This window comes from Haliotis cracherodii, unplaced genomic scaffold (genome assembly GCF_022045235.1).
Source record: "Haliotis cracherodii isolate W230 unplaced genomic scaffold, xgHalCrac1.p SCAF_4, whole genome shotgun sequence".
NCBI classification, from domain to species: Eukaryota; Metazoa; Mollusca; class Gastropoda; order Lepetellida; family Haliotidae; genus Haliotis; species Haliotis cracherodii.
In genome coordinates this window covers 57827140-57841841 of record NW_027266297.1, presented here as the reverse complement: position 1 = coordinate 57841841, position 14702 = coordinate 57827140, and the positions used below count along the sequence as shown (strand labels likewise).

The 14702-nt window shown below is 38.2% G+C and overlaps 1 protein-coding gene across 1 annotated transcript in view; it reads left to right on the top strand.

Annotated features, from left to right (window-relative positions):
* LOC139480265 (leukemia inhibitory factor receptor-like) overlaps positions 1-14702 on the top strand; it is a 70309-nt gene that overhangs the window by 25236 nt on the left and 30371 nt on the right. The window contains exons 2-7 of the mRNA XM_071263318.1: positions 184-307; positions 1705-1995; positions 3532-3658; positions 10199-10392; positions 11098-11237; positions 13214-13370. Of these exons, the coding sequence (XP_071119419.1) occupies positions 214-307; positions 1705-1995; positions 3532-3658; positions 10199-10392; positions 11098-11237; positions 13214-13370 (1003 nt within the window). The 5' untranslated portion in view covers positions 184-213. The remainder of the gene's footprint in view (positions 1-183; positions 308-1704; positions 1996-3531; positions 3659-10198; positions 10393-11097; positions 11238-13213; positions 13371-14702) is intronic.

Genomic DNA, 14702 nt, shown 5'->3' with positions numbered 1-14702 from the left:
TCAAGTCTTCCTTTAAGAGTACTGAGTGTACCCTCTTAATTAAGATTTAAGCTCTTAGTCTTTTAGTAAATTTGATATTTTCATATATCTGCAATATTTTTCATGTGTGAGTCTCCCTTTAAGGGAACTTACTTTAACTGTACATCAGTTTACTCAATGTCAGGAAATTTGTTCCGTCTGTAGGAGAGGTTCGTGTGACAGAATGACGACATCATGACAGGAGTCGCAGGAAGTCGGGGGATACTCAGGGCTGTCATCCTCCTGGTGGTATTCAGCTACAGCCTTGCTTTCCTTTTCCACAGAGGAGGTGAGTGTTTTTACACCTTGAGCAAATTAAAGCTCCACTTATGATCAGTACCATAGTTTGTTTGTTTGTTGTTTAACGCCGCACTCAGCAATATTCCAGCTATATGATGCCGGTCTGTAAATAATTGAGTCAGGACCAGACAATCCAGTGATTGACGTCATGAGCATGGATCCACGTAATTGGGATACGTTGGCATGCATCAACCAAAGTAGTACAGCGGTAGAAACTAACGTATTTAGTCCGCTAGTCCTTATAATGATAACATACCCTGGTATAGCAAAACCCTTAAAAGGGCAAATGTCTACTAGTCCTTATGAAACCTTGACCATTGGGCAGTTTCTAATGCCTTATTATACATACAGATATATACAGCTCTGTCCAGTTTGGACACGTGAAGATCCACGTAAAATAGGTCTTCAGGAACCCATGCTTGCCGTAAAAGGCGACTATGCTTGTTGTAAGAGGCGACTAATGGGATCGTGTGGTCAGACTTGCTGACTTGGTTGATGCATGTCATCATATCCCAACTGCATGGATCTTTGCTCATGATGTCAAGCACTGGATTGTCTGGTCCTGACTCAATTATTTGCAGACCGCTGTCATATAGCCTGAATATTGCTGAGTGCGGCGTTAAACAACAAACAAACAAAAAATAGTGTTAACAGTAAACACCAAATCTTCATGTATTTTCTTAACGCAAGCTTTGGCTATACGCTTAGATTTCATGCAGTCGCAATTGAGTTGCTTGGCTGTATTTGTAGATCATCATGTCAGTGATATCATGCTAATATGAGCCATCTGGAGAGTATTTTGTGAACGTTAACGTCCTGACAAAAGACAGGCGGATGCTACGGCAGGCAGGTATTTCACATGCTTTGTTGGGAATCGATGCGTCCAGCAAGATGGACTTAGGTTCCAAACTTTTCTTTTTTTTACAATTTCCATGACAAGTTCCACCTCGGTTAAATAAGGTTAGGGTTTGTTTAGATTTAATTATGTCATAAATTGTGCAACAGGGGCGGGGGATATAGCCACGTTAGTGGCAAACTCTTGTTGTTTTTACGAAAGTGCTCTATTCAGTGCTAATAAGCAGTGCTATTTGCTGTTGGATTGGATCAAGGTAAGGATATGTATCATAACACTGGGGATGGGGTGGGGGAGTCGCATTTTTGGCTAGGGGTCAGCAGTCGTTTTATTTTCTAGATTTACAGTATTTTCTTAATTCTGAAGGACAGAATTACCATATTATAATAAAATAAAAATGTATTTCTGCATCAGCTGTCAAACTGCAGAAACAACACTATTTGTTTGATTGAATGAGACAGTTATCTATATTGCAATGTTGTTGTTTTTCCTAGAACTGTATTCATAATGTTGTTTCTACTTTTTATCCTCAGAAGTGCGTCCTATTAATCCAAATGGATTTATTAATGAGACCTTGACCTTGAACTGTACCGTGACCTCTGAAAGTATCCCTGGCAACGTTTCTGGATCACTGTTCTTCACTAAAGATTTTGATGAAGTGGAGAAGGCTCTTCCCATGCAATACATCACCCCTCTAGGTGACCGAGCCATCCAACTCGACTTCCCCATCACATCAGGCATTCATCAGGGGAGCTACGTCTGTAAACTGAACAAGACGGATGGAAGTAGTGTCATCATAGGTAGTCAATATGTCAGCGTGGATTGTAAGTAGTTTCCTTACAATATAGTTTTAGCTCACCTAGCTTTGTTTTTCTTTGAGTCATCCTTTGCAGTCCTTAATTGAAATGGCTTGATGGATTGAGCTGAAAGTTTTTGTGGATGTTTTTTACTAGAAGGGCATACAAGTTTGTTCAAGGCATCAAAACTGGAATTTCAATGTAGTTGCCAGATAGCCATCTTGCTCTTAAATTCTATCAAATGGCACATTTGGTTCTGTAAACTACTTCAGACCCATGAAGATCTGGGGTAGAATAGGTCTTCGACAACCCATGTTTGCCGTAAAAGGCGACTATGCTTGTCGTAAGAGGCGACTAACGGGATCAGGTGGTCAGGCTCGCTGACTTGGTTGCTGCATGTCATCGTATCCCAATTGCGTGGATCAATGCACATGATATCAATCACTGGATTGTCTAGTCCAGACAAAATTATTAACAGACTGCCGTCATATGGCTGGAATATTGCTGAGTGCGGTGTTAAACAACAAACAAACTGTAAACTGCTTCTTCACTGAACATGCTGAAATTGCCATTCTGAGGGAGCTGAACTTTGGCGTGTATGTTTCTCCTTCTTGTAACATCGTATTTTGTTCAAATCATTAGATTTTAGTGTTAGTTTTAGTCTCCAGTATTTATGCAGAAATATTTGAATGTCAATGCCTACAGCATTTTTAAAGTGTTTGTCTTTGTTGGCATTTCAAGCTACAGTGCCGTGGCACTATTTTGCAAAGCTGTAGTGGACTAGGGAGAGTATCTCTTGTCACAGCTGATTGGACCCTGTCCATGAGATTGGGAAACTGCCTCAGAAGATCAAGTATATACAGAATTTTTTTTACAGCTTCATGGGGGCACGGGTGGCCAAGTCGTCTAAGGCGCCGCGATTCGCCGTGCAAAGTTGCGTCCCTTGGGCACGCCAGAAACCTATGATTGTGGGTTCGAATCCCGGTTCGCCCTGATTATGTTTCTAGGTTTGTCAGCACCATACCCGTTTCACCGAAGTAGTAAACGTCTTAGACCTGCATCACTTGGGGCTTTCCTCCCACATTAAGCTGACACGCCGTGATATAACTGGAAAACTGTTAAAAGCGGTGTTAAACCCAACTCACTCACTCACTCACTCTTTAGCTTCATGGAGTCATCATGATTCTCACAAACTAGTGACAGTTTAATATGAACTCTGATACACGTGGAGACCTTCTTGCTTGTTTACACTACAGTCTGTTGATATTGAAGGCTGCTTCATTGATTCTTGGGGCGGTGGGGTACTCTAGTGGTTAAAGTGTTTGTTCATCATGCTGTGTGAAACCCATTTCTGGTGTCCCCAGCTGTAATATCGCTGGAATATTGCTAAACGTGGTGTAAAACCATACTCACTCACTCATTGATTCTTGGTTAACGCTGCAAGTCATTTTCTGGAAAGCAGCATCATAGGGTTTTCGGGTTTTGTTTTTTTGTTTGTTTGTTCTTTAACACCACACTCAACAATATTCCAGCTACCTTAGTGTCTGTCATGTTTTGAACCAGATCGGACCAAGAAGGTGGAGAAGATCGACTGCCGTGTGTTTGACTGGAGGAACATGACCTGCACGTGGGACCTGGGAGTGGACTATATAAATGAAAATCGGATTATAGTTGAACTCCAGTGGGTAATGTAAGTATAACTTCACCCTCTTTTCATTTTCAATTCAAATGCCCCTTCAATGTGGCTTATTTCAGCATGCCTTTAAAAATATCTCTCCAGAAGTTCTGAACACCTCACAGGACCATATAAAACACTTAGGATTGGTTCCTTGTCAATTAGGTCCCAGTTATTATGCACTTATATAACCATATTTAATTAGGAAATGTTTACATACCATGTTTACAAACTAGAGCTTGGTTACATGCATATGGTCTTGTGGTACAGCGTCTGCCTGGAGAGCGGAAGGTCCAGGGTTTGATCCCCGGCCGCGTCATACTAAAAGACATTAAAAGATGGTACTTGTTGTTACCCTGCCTGGCGCTCGACTTTAAGGGGTTAAACAAGGATTGGTCAGCTCGGAGTCAGTTTTCATGTTAACTCAGTGGGGTAGCACTATAAATCGGCATCAGTTCGAACTAGTACAAACAGACACACACGTACATGCACGTTGCTATATAAGTGCAATAATTTTGGACGCGATGTTAAACCCCATTTCACCTCACCTTCACGTGCATGTTCAACCATGCTGAATAGAGTTTAGTTAAAAACGCACAACAGTGAGCTTGAGATTTTGCACTCTTTTGCGCTATCTTTATGTAAAAATCTTCTCGTTCAATGTGAATTTGTTGCTATCAAAACAAAGCAAATTGCATGACATGTTTTTTAGTCTTGTTTTAATGGTAAGCTAACAGAATAATACAAACACATGTAGCATTTTGTTTATGATAGGCAACAAGATAATCCAAGGCAGTTCATTGAAAAACTTAAATATTATTTTTTGAAACTTGATACAGAATAAAAACAAGGATGAATACATGGGTAGTGGTATTATATATTGGCAGGTATACATACATGTACATATGTGATGCATCAATGAATAGATGGGTAGTGGTAGTGTATATCGGCAGGTATACATATGTGATACATCAATGAATACATGGGTAGTGGTATATATGTCGGCAGGTATACATATGTTTCATACATCAATGAATACATGGGTAGTGGTATATAGGTCGGCAGGTATACATATGTGATACATCAATGAATACATGGGTAGTGGTATATAGGTCGGCAGGTATACATATGTGATACATCAATGAATACATGGGTAGTGGTATATATGTCGGCAGGTATACATATGTGATACATCAATGAATACATGGGTAGTGGTATATATATCAGCAGGTATACATATGTGATACATCAATGAATACATGGGTAGTGGTATATATGTCGGCAGGTATACATATGTGATACATCAATGAATACATGGGTAGTGGTATATATATCAGCAGGTATACATATGTGATACACAGGGGTCCGGAAACCGTCATATGCGCCGGACATGTCCGATTGGGAATCTCAAATGTCCGGTCTAAAATATTGCTTACCGGACATTTAAATTTTTCTGTCCGGACATTCTTAAATTTTGACCGGACATGATCAACAGTTAGGACTGAGCAATTTCTGTCTGCAGTTGTAACACAATGAAGATTATCTACACTGACAAGCTTTGTTTGTTTTGATTGCTGTAAATACATCGTACCTAGAATGATAGTCCAATCGGTCAATCACTGTAATAGGCAATAAAATGAGTTGACACTGATTAATCGAGGATTTATTACTTAGAACATCTTGTTGATTTGAGTAAAATGTGTTTACAACTGTACATAAATACCTTGCATCATCGATGTACCTCATTATCCTCACAATGCTACGATACGTAACCTCAGTCAAGAAGCGAAAGCGTGACGACAGCCAGTCGACCGATGCAGATCAGTCGAGCGGATCTGCCAAACCCTCAAAGTCTGAATGACCATTTTGTAAGTTGTGGCTAACGACTTTCACTTGGTTGACATACAACGAGGATTTGCAGATTTTATTGTTTTCAGTAGCTAGTCGTATATTGAATCTTGATTGACCGCCATTTTGCTTTCTCGGACGATCGATATCAATTTTTTTTATGGTCAATAATTAAGTACAGATGAAAAAGTATTCAAATAACTACTGCTATCAACGATAGTTTATGATTTATGATTATATTATCTGTCTTGTTTTTAAATAATCTTTAGTTTAAAAAAACCCACTTTTCCCGTGAGGTCACGTGATAACCAAATATGGGATAATAGTCTCGATCCAAATGTTACAACGCGTACACTTGAGCAGACTCATGAATATTAATTAGACCGTTCACAACGTTGACAGATCGTTATTATAACAGAAACAAACGTATGTTTTCCATATATATCTAAAATGATATTATTTGTTATTAATTGTCCGGTGAATTAAACAATTTAAATTGAAACAATTCATAATTCATCATATTATGAATACGTAACAACTTGTAATTTGTGTGTAAAAAGTCGTACTAAAACACGCTGTTTGACGGGGGCGTGGCATAAATGTAAATCCGATTGGGATTTTAAATTTTCCGGACCCCTGGTGATACATCAATGAATACATGGGTAGTGGTATATATGTCGGCAGGTATACATATGTGATACATCAATGAATACATGGGTAGTGGTATATATGTCGGCAGGTATACATATGTGATACATCAATGAATACATGGGTAGTGGTATATATGTCGGCAGGTATACATATGTGATACATCAATGAATACATGGGTAGTGGTATATATGTCGGCAGGTATACATATGTGATACATCAATGAATACATGGGTAGTGGTATATATGTCGGCAGGTATACATATGTGATACATCAATGAATACATGGGTAGTGGTATATATGTCGGCAGGTATACATATGTGATACATCAATGAATACATGGGTAGTGGTATATATGTCGGCAGGTATACATATGTGATACATCAATGAATACATGGGTAGTGGTATATATGTCGGCAGGTATACATATGTGATACATCAATGAATACATGGGTAGTGGTATATATGTCGGCAGGTATACATATGTGATACATCAATGAATACATGGGTAGTGGTATATATGTCGGCAGGTATACATATGTGATACATCAATGAATACATGGGTAGTGGTATATATGTCGGCAGGTATACATATGTGATACATCAATGAATACATGGGTAGTGGTATATATGTCGGCAGGTATACATATGTGATACATCAATGAATACATGGGTAGTGGTATATATGTCGGCAGGTATACATATGTGATACATCAATGAATACATGGGTAGTGGTATATATGTCGGCAGGTATACATATGTGATACATCAATAAATACATGGGTAGTGGTATATATGTCGGCAGGTGTACATATGTGATACATCAATGAATACATGGGTAGTGGTATATATGTAGGCAAGTATACATATGTGATACATCAATAAATACATGGGTAGTGGTATATATGTCGGCAGGTATACATATGTGATACATCAATGAATACATGGGTAGTGGTATTGTATATCAGCAGGTATACATATGTGATACATCAATGAATACATGGGTAGTGGTATTGTATATCGGCAGGTATACATATGTGATACATCAATGAATACATGGGTAGTGGTATATATATCGGCAGGTATACATATGTGATACATCAATGAATACATGGGTAGTGGTATATATGTAGGCAAGTATACATATGTGATACATCAATGAATACATGGGTAGTGGTATATATGTCGGCAGGTGTACATATATGATACATCAATGAATACATGGGTAGTGGTATATATGTCGGCAGGTATACATATGTGATACATCAATGAATACATGGGTAGTGGTATATATGTCGGCAGGTATACATATGTGATACATCAATGAATACATGGGTAGTGGTATATATGTCGGCAGGTATACATATGTGATACATCAATGAATACATGGGTAGTGGTATATATATGTCGGCAGGTATACATATGTGATACATCAATGAATACATGGGTAGTGGTATATATGTCGGCAGGTATACATATGTGATACATCAATGAATACATGGGTAGTGGTATATATGTCGGCAGGTATACATATGTGATACATCAATGAATACATGGGTAGTGGTATATATGTCGGCAGGTATACATATGTGATACATCAATGAATACATGGGTAGTGGTATATATGTCGGCAGGTATACATATGTGATACATCAATAAATACATGGGTAGTGGTATATATGTCGGCAGGTATACATATGTGATACATCAATGAATACATGGGTAGTGGTATTGTATATCAGCAGGTATACATATGTGATACATCAATGAATACATGGGTAGTGGTATTGTATATCGGCAGGTATACATATGTGATACATCAATGAATACATGGGTAGTGGTATATATGTCGGCAGGTATACATATGTGATACATCAATGAATACATGGGTAGTGGTATTGTATATCAGCATGTATACATATGTGATACATCAATGAATACATGGGTAGTGGTATATATGTCGGCAGGTATACATATGTGATACATCAATGAATACATGGGTAGTGGTATATATGTCGGCAGGTATACATATATGATACATCAATGAATACATGGGTAGTGGTATATATGTCGGCAGGTATACATATGTGATACATCAATGAATACATGGGTAGTGGTATATATGTCGGCAGGTATACATATGTGATACATCAATGAATACATGGGTAGTGGTATATATGTCGGCAGGTATACATATGTGATACATCAATGAATACATGGGTAGTGGTATATATGTCGGCAGGTATACATATGTGATACATCAATGAATACATGGGTAGTGGTATATATGTCGGCAGGTATACATATGTGATACATCAATGAATACATGGGTAGTGGTATATATGTCGGCAGGTATACATATGTGATACATCAATGAATACATGGGTAGTGGTATTGTATATCAGCAGGTATACATATGTGATACATCAATGAATACATGGGTAGTGGTATTGTATATCAGCAGGTATACATATGTGATACATCAATGAATACATGGGTAGTGGTATATATATCAGCAGGTATACATATGTGATACATCAATGAATACATGGGTAGTGGTATTGTATATCAGCAGGTATACATATGTGATACATCAATGAATACATGGGTAGTGGCAGGGGTCCGGAAACCGTCATATGCGCCGGACATGTCCGTTTGGGAATCTCAAATGTCCGGTTTAAAATATTGCTTACCGGACATTTAAATTTTTCTGTCCGGACATTTTAAAAAGTATTGTCCGGACATGCTTAAATTTGACCGGACATGATCGACAGTTAGGACTGAGCAATTTCTGTCTGCAGTTGTAACACAATGAAGATTATCTACACTGACAAGCTTTGTTTGTTTTGATTGCTGTAAATACATCGTACCTAGAATGATAGTCCAATCGGTCAATCACTGTAATAGGCAATAAACTGAGTTGACACTGATTAATCGAGGATTTATTACTGAGAACATCTTGTTAATTTGAGTAAAATGTGTTTACAACTGTACATAAATACCTTGCATCATCGATTTACCTCATTATCCTCACAATGCTACGATACGTAACCTCAATCAAGAAGCGAAAGCGTGACGACAGCCAGTCGACCGATGCAGATCAGTCGAGCGGATCTGCCAAACCCTCAAAGTCTGAATGATCATTTTGTAAGTCGTGGCTAACGACTTTCACTTGGTTGACATACAATGAGGATTTGCAGATTTTATTGTTTTCAGTAGCTAGTCGTATATTGCATCTTGATTGACCGCCATTTTGCTTTCTGTGACGATCGATATCAAATTTTTTATGGTCAATAATTAAGTACAGATGAAAAAATATTCAAATAACTATTGCTATCAACGATAGTTTAGGATTTATGATTATATTATCTGTCTTGTTTTTAAATAATCTTTAGTTTTTAAAAAAAACTTTTCCCGTGAGGTCACGTGATAACCAAATATGGGATAATAATCTCGATCCAAATGTTACAACGCGTACACTTGAGCAGACTCATGAATATTAATTAGACCGTTCACAACGTTGACAGATCGTTATTATAACAGAAACAAACGTATGTTTTCCATGTATATCTAAAATGATATTATTTGTTATTAATTGTCCTGTGAATTAAACAATTTAAATTGAAACAATTCATAATTCATCATATTATGAATACGTAACAACTTGTAATTTGTGTGTAAAAAGTCGTACTAAAACACGCTGTTTGAAGGGGGCGTGGCATAAATGAAAATGTCCGATTGGGATTTTAAATTTTCCGGACCCCTGGGTAGTGGTATATATGTCGGCAGGTATACATATGTGATACATCAATGAATACATGGGTAGTGGTATTGTATATCAGCAGGTATACATATGTGATACATCAATGAATACATGGGTAGTGGTATTGTATATCAGCAGGTATACATATGTGATACATCAATGAATACATGGGTAGTGGTATATATATCAGCAGGTATACATATGTGATACATCAATGAATACATGGGTAGTGGTATATATATCAGCAGGTATACATATGTGATACATCAATGAATCAAGCATCGTCTACTTTCAGTAATGACTCTTTATACGTCTGCCCCCACCAGACGATGACGTCATGCAGCTGGAAGGAAAACGATGCTGAGGATTCTTACAAACCTGAAACATACTTCATGAGAATCAATGTTACAAGATATGACAATGACAGATTTGTAAAAGTAATTGATGAAGCTCTATCCAACTATACAACAGTGGACATTTCAACACTAGGTAAGATATACCGTATTTGCTGTATTAAGTGTCCTGCCCTATTTGTGCCCCCAGAGCAACTTCTAGACTATTCTTGTTAGAGATCCTCATGAGCACTCCCTACAAAGTCTATATTGCTTATATACATTGACCACGATTACTGACACGGTATGTCAGAGTTTCATTAAAACATCTGGATGATATTTTTCAAATTTGGCAATAAATCAGAAGAATGTTTAATCAAAAGTCGGTAAAATCATGAAAATGTCTGGATGTTGTTTGTCTGGAGCACTGCATATGATTCTACGACTAAATAGACATATATAGTAAATATACATGTAACACCCCATGTTTGTCTTAAATGGACACCTTGTACCCATGTTCATCTTAAATGGACACCTGGTACCCATGTTTGTTTTAAATAGTTAAGTAGTTTGGACAATGCATATGCATGAAAGTCGCTAAATGTCCTGTACATGACGATACCCGTGAGCAGAAAGGGAATTCCCTCGGCCGTTATATTGGGATTCCCCGACATTCCGCAGTAATAAAAGTAGTGCGCCTTGGTGGGCGTGGCTTAATTTTTTACATTCATTGAGAAATGAATGCAATAGCACGTGACCAATTCAGCTAATCAGAATGCAGGAATTTCAATGAACACAAAGAAAATTTAATTATTCTACCATGATAAAAATCTGCAACTCAGCTTTGCATCTGTGTTTACAGTGGAACCAGCTCCTGTCCAATCATTGACTGTAGAGAATATGACCAGCACGTGTTTGTATCTCCGGTGGAACCATACACAGTACAGAAGGAATATTATGTACACAGTGCACGTCCTGCAGGAACAGGACTACATCTTAAAGGTAAACCTGCTGACCCACCTGTAACACACTACTCCACATTTGACAGGGATATCCATTAGCTCCAGTAGGTTCATGATGTACACAGTGCACGTCCTGCAGGAACAGGGTTCTGTCTTAAAGGTAAACCTGCTGACCCACCTGTAACACACTACCCCACATTTGACAGGGCTATCCATTAGCTCCAGTAGGGTCATGATGTACACAGTGCACATGCTACTAGAACTTAGGTTTAATCAGTATCAGGGGAAGACACCATGTGTTTGATCATTACCCGGAGTAGACACTGAGTGTTTGATCATTACCAGGAGTAGACACTGAGTGTTTGGTCATTACCAGGAGTAGACACTGTGTGTTTTATCATTACCAGGAGTAGACACTGAGTGCTTGATCATTACCCGGAGTAGACACTGTGTGTTTGATCATTACCCGGAGTAGACGCTGAGTGTTTGATCATTACCAGGAGTAGACACTGTGTGTTTGATCATTACCCGGAGTAGACACTGTGTGTTTGATCATAACCAGGAGTAGACACTGTGTGTTTGATCATTACCAGGAGTAGACGCTGAGTGTTTGATCATTACCAGGAGTAGACACTGTGTGTTTGATCATTACCAGGAGTAGACGCTGAGTGTTTGATCATTACCCGGAGTAGACGCTGAGTGTTTGATCATTACATGGAGTAGACACTGTGTGTTTGATCATTACCAGGAGTAGACACTGTGTGTTTGATCATTACCAGGAGTAGACGCTGAGTGTTTGATCATTACCAGGAGTAGACACTATGTGTTTGATCATTACCCGGAGTAGACACTGTGTGTTTGATCATTACCAGGAGTAGACACCATGTAGTTGATCATTACCAGGAGTAGACACTGTGTTTGATCATTACCAAAAGTAGACAGCATTTGGTTGATCATTACCAGGAGTAGACACTGTGTGTTTGATCATTACCAGGAGTAGATACTGTGTGGTTGATCATTTCCAGGAGTAGACACCATCTGGTTGATCATTACTAGGAGTAGATACTGTGTGTTTGATCATTACCAGGAGTAGACACCATTTGGTTGATCATTACCAGGAGTAGATACTGTGTGTTTGATCATTACCAGAAGTAGACACCATCTGGTTGATCATTACAAGGAGTAGACACTGTGTTTGACTTGTCCATAGCTTGTTTGGAAAAATGCTTGATTTATGCAACATCACTGGTTTTGGTGGCAATGGCTAACCTTGATTATCACTTAATAGTAAATATATACGTATTCAGGATGAATATTGCCAGGAACTATACTGCAATATGTACTGATGTTCAGGAAACAGAATCACGGGAGATCGAAGGGTCATAACTCTTATTCCGCACATTGAAAGCAAATATGTTTGATCTGTTTGACTAAAGTGGTGGATATGTGCTTGTTTTTGACTGATATTATGATATGTATGTAGTATTGCTATTTTGACGGATATTATTTGATACATGGGTAGTATTGCTATTTTGACTGATATGTTGGTACTATTAATCATTGCTATTTTGACTGATATTATCCGGATACGTTGGTACTATTGCTATTTTTACTGATATTATCAGGATACGTGAGTAGGATTGCTATTTTTACTGATATTATCAGGATACGTGAGTAGGATTGCTATTTTTACTGATATTATCAGGATACGTGAGTAGGATTGCTATTTTCACTGATATTATCAGGATACGTGAGTAGGATTGCTATTTTTACTGATATTATCAGGATACGTGAGTAGGATTGCTATTTTTACTGATATTATCAGGATACGTGAGTAGGATTGCTATTTTGACTGATATGATCAGGATACATGAGTAGTATCGCTATTTTGATTGATATTATCAGGGTATGTGTACAATAATGTTCTTCTGCAAATCATGACTCATGATTGACCATAAGGCCTACTTGTCAGAAACATGCCACATTACTGAACTCTAATATGCTGTGTATTTTCAGTTCAACACCATTAAAAGGGAGGTAACTGTGTGTGACCTACATCCTGCCAGGAGATACAAGCTGCAAGTGTCGTGTATCCCGTTACAATATCAATCTAATGAAACTGAAGGATTTTACAGTGACTGGACCTCCATAGAAATAGAAACACTGGAAGACGGTCAGTGCTTACTTTATACCAATAAATCATTTTGATCCTAATCCTTTTACATACAGTGACAGTCTTATTATTTTAAGGCTAAAAAAAAGATATGCATCATCACATAGTCTGCCACACGTTTTGTTTTTATTTCCATTTTCAAAAAAAAAAAAATGCTTAAATATTCCACGTCTCGAATACACGACCCCAAAAGTGAAATGCCAAATTTGGTCAATGAAAACATTATATTTGCGATAAAACATCACCAGACATGATGATTTACAAATTCAATGGTATTTGTGTACTGTATGCGAGCAAAATTTATACGCAGAGGTTAAGATTTACAATTACATGTGTATTTGTCTCGTAAAATAAGCGGGAAATGCTAATTTATATACCCCGTCTATAAAGCGAATCGGAATGAAGCACCTCACCAGTGCATACAAAGTCCCTACATTTGCAATAAAGACTTGTTTGTCTTCCGTAGAAAAAAAATACATCGTATCCCTTCAGCAAATTTAGGAAAACGAACAGATTATAAGAATTAAACTTGGCCTGACAAATTTGAAATTTGAGATAAAACATCACCAGACATGAAGATTTACCGATTAAATTGCATTTCCTGTTCTGATTGGCATTGTTTTATATTAGTCCATGGGCCAGAGCACATATCGGTACCACCTGGGGTGGCAAAACCTAAGTGGTACATACATGTATATAGGGTCAATACAAGTGCAAAATGATATGATAACCTTTCCGCAGAAGTAGCTTATTACTACATTTCCACATACCTCGGATTTCACACTTTGCACTATAGCGTAAGTTCTTAAACATAAGACACAAACTAGTTTTATTTCGGATAGCAGCTGGAATTGATCTAAATCAGTGTAAGAAAGGCTGTAGGAATTTTGCAATGAATAAAAAATGGCAAATACATTATTGTTGTCTTCATTGGCTGGGCCAATGCCACAGGGTACCCTGCCTGAAGTCAACAAGAAGTCCAAGAAGAGGAACATCAGCGCTGCCCCTCTGATTCAACATCCTACCTGCCCAACATCAATGCTCCTGCAACAAACATGTCCACTGTGAATGAAGTGCTGGCGCAAACTCTTCGCATCATGCAAGTCCTGCAGCTGAATGAGATTGTGTGTGTGTTCGACCAAGCACTCTGTGCCAAGGCTGCGGAGATAGTGTGGAAACACAAGAAGTTCAAGAACATAATCATCAGGATGGGGGTCTTCCACACAATCTACAACCTCCTCTCCATCATAGGGAAGAGATTTCAAGATGCAGGGCTCAGAGATCTGTGTGTTGAATTGGGTGATTGTAGACGGATCGATAGCTGGTGTCATG